At 42.7% G+C, this 8,903-nt stretch overlaps 1 protein-coding gene across 2 annotated transcripts; it reads right to left on the reverse strand.

Moving 5' to 3' along the window:
• LOC109734792 (ABC transporter C family member 10) lies at nt 1-7,844 on the reverse strand. Of its 2 annotated transcripts, none has more exons than XM_073505764.1 (13): nt 7,445-7,844; nt 6,892-6,974; nt 4,765-6,797; nt 4,127-4,447; nt 3,946-4,032; nt 3,234-3,827; nt 2,977-3,141; nt 2,538-2,832; nt 1,915-2,129; nt 1,518-1,823; nt 1,156-1,219; nt 703-942; nt 1-613 (listed from the first exon to the last, which is right to left on the reverse strand). In XM_073505764.1, exons 2-13 carry the CDS (start codon nt 6,905-6,907, stop codon nt 504-506), a joined length of 4,446 nt encoding a protein of 1,481 aa, XP_073361865.1. In that variant the 5' UTR covers nt 6,908-6,974; nt 7,445-7,844; the 3' UTR covers nt 1-503. The 2 variants fall into 2 exon arrangements, with proteins under 2 accessions (XP_073361865.1, XP_020149568.1); XM_020293979.4 differs by having other exon boundaries at nt 6,892-6,946; nt 7,445-7,841.
• Between the last annotated feature and the right edge of the window lie 1,059 nt (nt 7,845-8,903).

Genomic DNA, 8,903 nt, shown 5'->3' on the forward strand with positions numbered 1-8,903 from the left:
TTCAACATCAAGCTTTCCTTCTTCAATTATTAATGATATCATATCAAAATTTTCCACTAGATTTTCCCTAATTTAGTTTTGTCCAAACATGCATGCATGGTTGATGTCTGGATTAAATCGAAAAGCATCACCTCAGCATTAATGGGGTCAACAGAACCATATTATTTCGCAATAAAAAGAACAGAACCATATTCGAAAGAAAAAGAGAACAGAACCGGCACCGCACCGCCTAGGTAGGTACGCTTTTTTGTTCCGTTCAGCCTCGGCGCTTTTGAAGAGTGGCAATACTCAACGAACATAGGCTAAACCGTATATGTAGCTCGAACTTTCAGGTAGCTGTAGAGAGCAAAAAAAATTCCGGGAAATGACTGAAAGATGGCACCGTATTTTCTTCAGATCTCTAGTAGATGAATCCCTCTGAGGTATGTCAAGAGATTAAACTATATGTGGTGTTTTCTCTTGTCGAGGCAGCAGCACCAAACACACACCGTCAAGAATCTCTTCTAAATGTTTCCGTTTGATGTGTATGACCAGTACTCGTTCACCAGCTCGCGGAAGAGAGATCCTTCAGTTTCCATGAGCTTCGAGGGTTTGTCATACTCTGCTACTTTCCCTGGAAATGAATGTAGCTCATTAGTGTGGATTATGGACTATGGAACTCTGTGCTGCGGAACCAATAAGTTGGCAATAAGAGGACCGTACCATCACTCATTGCAAGTACCATGTCGCAGTCCATGACTGTGGGTATACGGTGGGCGACCGTAATAACGGTGCAATGTTTGAATTCTGTCCGGATCGTTTTCTGAAGGACAGCATCTGTTGTGTTGTCTATAGAGGCTGTGGCTTCATCAAGGACCAATATACGACACCTTTTCAAAAGTGTGCGGCCCAAACAAAAGAGCTGCCTTTGTCCCATGCTCCAGTTCGACCCGTCTTCCGCAACTGCATGGCAAGATATTGATCAGTACTATGAAGAACAAAACTGCTATCCAATTGATCCAACTCATATGCCTAGGACTACCAGCAGTTTGACAAATTTAGTGGCACATGTATTATGAGACCCCTATTTTGAGTTCTGACATTGACTACTTGACTAGAGCATAATTATATGTTTGCCTAATTTGTTAGGGCATAAAATAAATAACAGAATCGTACCAAGTGAATCCAATCCCTGTTTCTTCTCCTGGACAGCTTCAAGAAGTTGACATTTTTCAAGAACCTGCAACATAAACAGAGAAAGGTAACCAATTTAGTAATTCTTTTGATAAATGTATGCCATAAACAGAGAAAGGTAACTTGTAGTTTGACATGCCCCTAGATCTGTTGATAAGGTGCTGAACTTTCTTAAATTGTTAGTTGTGTCAAATCAACTGAGCTAAATTGCCACAGCACATAAGAAGGCTGCATCACGATTAAACATTGCATCAGTTTCGTTAGGTGTGATGCCTTCATCATAATCCTATCTGATCAATGGGTAAGACAAGAAAAGGCAACATAGATATCTGCGTACATCTTACCTCCCATATTTGCTGATCTGAGAATTGCCCAAGAGGATCTAGATTGTATCTTACTGTACCCTGAAAAAGTGTTGGATCTTGTGGAATGATACCCAAACGTGAACGCAGGTCATGTAAGCCTATTGTACTGATGTCCATGGAGTCTATAATTATTTTCCCTTCGGCGGGTTCAACAAGCCGAAACAATGCACCAATTAAAGTTGTCTTGCCACTTCCTGTTCGACCAACAATACCAATCTTATCTCTACCTTGAAACTTGCAAGTGATACCGTGTAGTACAAGTGGTGCATCTCCCCTGTACCTAATCTGTCAAACGAAAATCAATAGCGTACGTTTGTTAGTGTTTTTAAAGGATGTACCCAGTCAGACATACATGCATATATTAATATTTGATTACCTTCAGATCTTTAAGCTCCACACTGCCAACTTGGGGCCAATCTGGTGCTGGTCGGTTTTCTTCAATAACTTCTGGTGCTTCACTCGGAATGTCCATGTACTGATTCACCCGTTCCACAGATATTATTTTATTTGCGAGGTCACATTGCTTTTGTATGGTGTTAACAAAGGAATTATTTAGGGAAAGGCCATAGGACAATGCCATTCCAATAAAACCTGCCCAAGTATATAAAGTAATTAGTTTTCTGATGGGAATGTTGATTTCTTTATAATCTGGTGGTGGATATTAAATAAGTATATTTGCAATGACTTTGGCACATAGAAATTGGGCATAGTGTTACTAGCTCCATTGTACTACAAAGAAAGCATGCTTTCGCAGCAAAAGCTAAAATTTCATAACACCTAATACCAGGAGCCTATGAAAACACAGATAAAAGGTTCTTTGCACTGCATATAATGCTTTACTGCAAATCAGATGCATGCAGGACTCAATCGTCATAGAACTTGTCAGCTAACATAAGTTTTCAGACCGGGGGTGTTATCCTCCTCGAAAGAAAAAAAACTTAAGCTTGTCCAGCCCTTGAAACAATTATGTGATGGTTGTACTTACAATAAGCTACTTACCAGGGCTAAAAGTTCCTGCAGGAAGAAGAGCCATGACAAAGGCAGAAGAAGAAAGAACCACAGCACCCATTATTTCCAGACGTTCAATCAACCATTCAGTTGCTGCAAAATTAAAGAAGTATGGACCAGCATTCTTGTCAACTAGCTCCAGATTCTTAGCAAAGAAATGATCTTCTTCCTCAAAGGCGCGTATTGTTATAGCCCCTGAGATCGATTCACCTAAGTGATTTGCTAGAGCAGACTTGGTGGTTCCATTGATCCGCATCAATTCCTTAGCTGAGGCTAAATAGTACCTCTGCATGAACAAACATAACAATTCTCAGTCAACGGAAATTGTGAAACGACGAGAGTAAACTAATTCACCTCAAGGATGGAAATAGCAATGAAATAACCAAAGAAATGGGATTTAGCCAGACAGAAAGAAAGCCACACCAATCACCTGCAACTGAATTACCAAAACTATCATCGGCAGTGCTACAAACAGAACTTGCCATACAACAACAGCCAATACCCCCACATTGCTATATGCGTTTAAGCAGGAACTGAGGCTAAACATGAATGCAAATGGAATATCAAGGTCAACGATACTCAAATCTGAAGAGACCTGCAGGTTGGGGGAGAGGGGGTTAATTCATCATTACAAAACGTAGGAATGTAAAACATAATTATAGCTGTTGCTTGTTCCAGAATTTTTACCCGGCTAAGAATCCTTCCTTGAGGAGTAGAATCAAAAAAGGACATAGGTGAACGGAACAATGAATTGAGTAACTGGGAAAATAAGGATCTTGAAGTTTGGACGCCAAGAACAACGACAAATAAAGATCTCGATAGCACAAAGATCATTGTGCAAACTCCAATACCAACATACACAGAAATTAACTTCAGTGTACTAACATGAGGATTTTGGACATTGGCAGCCATCCATGAATTCTGGGATATTTGCCCAGCTAAGAAAACTATGTGAGACATGACAGAAAGAGAGGCATAGAAGAAGCCTTTATTCTGGCGCAGGTAGAGCATATAAGGCTTAAGACCTGTATCCCCTGATTCTCTTTCCTCTGTCTTGATCAGTTGATCTACTGGTGATGGCCTCACAGACTCTATGTATCTGTCTACATGAATTCCGTCTGTCTCCTTTGTTGGTATTTCCTTTGCTCCGTGGGGAGCACCGTTAGGATCTTGAACACCAACAGTATCTTTATGTGCATTTACAAGGTACTTGAATTCTTGGCAATCTGCCAATAAATCTTGATAAGGTGCAGACCGAATAACCTCCCCATCTGACATTAACTGCCAAACGATATCACTAGTTTTAGTGGAAATCGACAAAAAAAAGAATACGCCTCACTACAAATAAATATAAATCATAGTGGCATATAAATCATGAGAGAGAGAGAGAGAGAGAGACCAGAATGGAGTCAAATACAGGTAGAAAATCCACTTGGTGGGTCACCAAAAGAACAGTCTTGTCTGATAGAACACCCATGACATAATCCTGTCACACAAGTTACATTAAAGGTTAATCGGTCAAAACAGTTTGTAATAAAAAAGGAATGCAATCTGAGTCTGCTGATAAGGTAGGTTCTTACATTAAAGAGGCTTGTTGCTGTATGGGCATCAACGGCACTGAAAGGGTCATCAAGAAGATATATGTCTGCATTCTGGTATAGTGCACGAGCAAGCTGAACACGCTGCTTCTGACCACCACTTAGATTTACTCCTCTCTCCCCAATTTGCGTGCGGTCGCCGAATGGCAGCATTTCAAGGTCCTTGACCAATGAGCATCTCTCAATTGTTTCTTGGTATATTTGTCTGTCCATCAAAGATCCGAAGAGGATGTTATCCTGTACAGTTCCTGTTTGGATCCATGCAGTCTGAGAAACATATGCTATTTTCCCACAGACTTCAATCTAATATGAACACAAAGGTTAATGATTTGATTAGTTAAAAAAAATAGTGCATGAATTTTACGATAACAAAAGGTACAACACAAGAGGATACTAATTAACATAATTTTTTAGTTAATGATCTGAAATATGAACATTATGAATTAACGATAACAATAAATTGCAGGAGCAACAATTTTTTTAGTGCATGAGAAAACCCAAAAGGGATAACTAAAGAACATCATGTATTTGAGATAACAAAAGTGTGTCATAACCTAACAATTTTGGCAGCCATTTGATTTTCTAGTTAGAAAAAAGAAGAAGATAATCGAAAAGCATACCGTGCCTTCAGTTTTGGGGACCTCTCCAAGTACAGCAGCCAAAAGCGTTGACTTCCCTGATCCTACCTCTCCACAAATTGCAACCTTTTCTCCAGCTTTCACCACCAGATTTATATTGTTTAGAGTTGGTTTTGATGGATTCTCATCCCAGGAGAAACTGCATGAGTTCATCACTATTGGGTAATCGATGCCCACGCGGTATTTCTTCCTAAGTTGTCCATTCAGCTCAGGTGCATCAAGAAACTTTGATATCCGAGTGAACCCAACCTTAGCTTGTATCAGCACTGCAATAACATCCGGTATTGTCCTAACTGGGTCTTGCACGAGACGCAGAGTTGCCACAGTGGTGAACACATTGCTAGCATCAAGAGGGATTTTGAAAAGATAGCATGTTAGAAAGGTTGCTGCCGAAACTAAAACAGGTGATGACCAGAACAGGAAACTGTTGTACGCCCTCCTAAGCAGGAATGCTGACAACCACTTATACTCAACCTCCCTCAATCCCTCGATGACCTTCTTGAAGTGACCTTCCCATGAATAAAGTTTCAAGATCTTCATATGAACTAAGGACTCGGACATGGCTTTCAATCTCACATCTTGAGCTTCCATAAGCTTACTCTGAAATTTGTGTTGCAGCTTGGCCACCGGAGCATTACCAATTACAGTGATAATGATGACAGCCAATGATGAGACTGCTGCAGCACCAACTGCATTGTACAGAATTGCCAGAGCAATGCAAAGTTGAACACTTGTTGTCCATGTTTGGTGGAACCAGTATGGGAATTCCCCAATCCGGTAGGCATCGACAGTCACATAGTTCATAATCTGTCCAGAAGAGTGCTTCATTTTTGCGGAGTTTGATAGCTTCTGTTGCTTCTTATAAATAGCTGCTGATAGGAATGACCTCACCTGGAGTCCTAATCTCCGAGTGCGGAAAAACCACTGCCTCTGCGACAAAGATTCACAGCATTTGCAAACAAACATTGTCGCAGCCAGCACAAAGCCTTCATATTTGAAGGTCCCTTTACCAACTGATACATTGATGAATGCCTTGAGAAGCAATGGGCCTGTAGATAAGGTGAGCACCTTGAGCAAAGCAAAGAAACCTGAGACTATGATCTCACGCTTGTGGCAAGAAACAATAGTCCACAAGATTGACGGAGTGGCATGTGAATGGGACTGCTTGCTGTTCAGCTTCTCCAAGAACATCAAGTACTGGTTATGTGCTCGGTCTGTGGTTTGTAGAAGTGGCATATCTTTGTCCTCAAGAGGCTTCTCATAACCCAACTTCATCAAATGGTTCAACCACCAAAATGACATCTTGCTGAAGAAACCAGCTTTAGCAAAAGAAGTTACCTGAGTGTCAGAATCAGCTATCTGACCATCTGCCTCAGTGTTCAGTGGCTTGTATAAAGCATTTCCTGTTGCCTGGTAACCGTCTTCATCATGGGTGCAACGGACGCCATAAAGTAGGAAGAGAAATGCAGCTGGTAGGGACAGAACATCCAAACATGCCTTAATGGTGATTGCCTTATCTGCAACAATGCCAACAACCGAGGAACAGCATATGAATGCTGCGTACACGACCACCAGAATCGACCAAAGTGGAACAAACGAAGCTCCAAGAAACCGAGGCCTGACGCTGAAAGCAAAGCTGGAGAGGACCAAACTGAATCCTTGAGATAATGTCACAAGCCACCAGTGTGGCAGGTAAGCAGCAGCATCCTGACTGAAGATGCTTCCCAGCATCGACAGTCCTAGGCCAAGATAAACCAGCCCCAGGCAGCCACTGAAGACCACTGCAGCCAACTGCAGTGGTGAGCCGACTGCGACGAGCCCTTGAGCAGATCCTCCACTATTTGGGATTTTGATAACCAACTGGAGAGCGAGCGCGAGGACGAGCAGCAAGCCGATGCCAGTCGCCGCCAGATGATTCGTGCAAGTGGAAGAGTCAAATACTTCCTTGAACGCACATGAAAGTGCATCTTGGTTGGAGCATACTGGACCCCCACACAAGTTCATCATCCAAGAACCTGATGAAATGGCCGAGTATTAGAGTGAGATTCCCAGCTTGTATCCCAAAATGATGTAGCTATGTAACAAGAGAAAGGTGAAGCGAGGACTAACCTGTGAGGGACCCCATCTATGCAATCTCGATTACACCGCTAACTTGATCAGGTTCCTGCAGAGACAAATGAAACAATTGTTTGCTGAACACGGTGACAAAGGACAGTATTAAACGAGAATTGTTGTTTTCTGAACAAACGGACAAAGAACAGATACTAGAACAATTTGTACTGGAGCAAGAATCAAGATCATAATTGTTTGTGTGTACTACTCAAATATATCCCAACCCCACACAAGACCAAGATCGCTGTGCGGCATTTAATAAATAAAAAAATCAAGGAACCCCAAAGCCACACTGTTCTTCATGACCACCATCAGAAGTTCAGAACAAGAAGATGAACCCTCACGAATCACGAGTGGCCATCAGCTACGCTCCCCCACGAATCGCCATGGGCAATGCTCGACTAACATTTACCAAATACGGAAGAGGAAACACCCTTCCGCATTGACCCACATTTTTTTGTCCTTTCTTCCAAAAAATTTCCCCTTTCACTTTCCTGACTGACCCGGTTCCTCCTTGATTGACAGGGTGCGCAATGGCGGCAGTACTGACCTGTATAGCGGCTACGGCGGCGGCCTCCTCGGCGTCGTCGCTGGCCGCGATCCCCAGGGCGTATTGACGGGCGGCAGTGGACTCACTCGCACCTCCTGGGCACGGCGGGCCGCGGGCCTTTTCATCAGTGGAGGCCGGGGGTGGGTGGGTGGGAGGAGTTGCGGCGCTTGATGACAGAAGGAAGGACGGAGGTAGGAGCCGCCGCGCTAGAGGACAGGGGCGGAGGGGGACGGGGGCGCGCGCAATCGTCACTGCTCGCGTCGTCGCGGCCCGCCGGCAAGCCGCCGGTACCCGGCTGTGGCTGTCGGGCGTGCCGTGCCCCGCATCGCTTCTCCTCCGCCGGCAGTGAGACTGGTAATATCCGTACACGTGGATGGTCGACTATAATGAGGGGCAGGACAAAGAACACAAAAGTAATAGTAGAAAATTATAACTACGTAGCCACGGCTACCAGCACTCAAGCACGGTGAAGCCGCACCGCTGTGACACACTAGCACTACTAGAGAAACCCTAATAGTAGCGCGTGTTTTATGGCTAGCAGTAGCGTTTATACAAGTGCTACCACTAAGGCTAGGCATAGTGGGGTAACTTAGGTAGTAACTTAACATATCCCAAGACAATTTTGCTTATGTCGCAAGTATTTAATAAGAAAAAAGGTGATTGTGGTAACATAATATGTTACTGTAACATAGCGCTTCCCGAAGCAAAACGAGTCTATGAGCTAATAAATGAAGCAATCTATGACACTAGTACTTATGTTACTTTGCGCTATGGAGGTAGTAACTTAGACTAGTGTTATATGCATGACACTAGTATAAGTTACTTCCCACTATGACCAGCCTAAGGCGCTACAGCTAACTGGTACCAGTAGCGCTGGAAAGGGAGCGCTACTGCTATACCTAGTTAGCAGTAGCGCTTTTGTTGGGAAAACGCTACTGATAGTAGTAAGTAGCAGTAACATTTCTTCTGAAAAGCGCTGCTGCTAACTTTTCCTGTATTTTTAAAAATACAGCTTATTTTCGTTGTGGTTTTATATACATTACTTTCATCATATGATTTTATGACCATGATTAGTTATTATATATAACAGTGGGTGAAATGAACGTGGATTAGATGCAAGTGGAGGCAACATGTGGTGCACTTCGAAAACGTAGAGTAGATTCAAGTGGAGGCAACATGTGGCGCATGTCGAAAGTACTACTAATCCAAACTTGATCTAGTTTGGATTAGTAGTACGTTCGATGTGCACCACATGTTGCCTCCACTTGAATCTAATCTACGTTCATTTCACCTACTGATATATATAATAACTCATCATGCCCATATAACAACTTAGCATCATGCATCATCGATCATAATAATAAATAACTCATCATTGGTATCATAATAATAAGTCCTACTCATCATCATCGATCATACAACTTCTACTTGATACCATAATAACAAGTCATACTCATCA

The sequence above is a fragment of the Aegilops tauschii genome, chromosome 7, assembly GCF_002575655.3.
Source record: "Aegilops tauschii subsp. strangulata cultivar AL8/78 chromosome 7, Aet v6.0, whole genome shotgun sequence".
Taxonomy (NCBI): Eukaryota; Viridiplantae; Streptophyta; class Magnoliopsida; order Poales; family Poaceae; genus Aegilops; species Aegilops tauschii.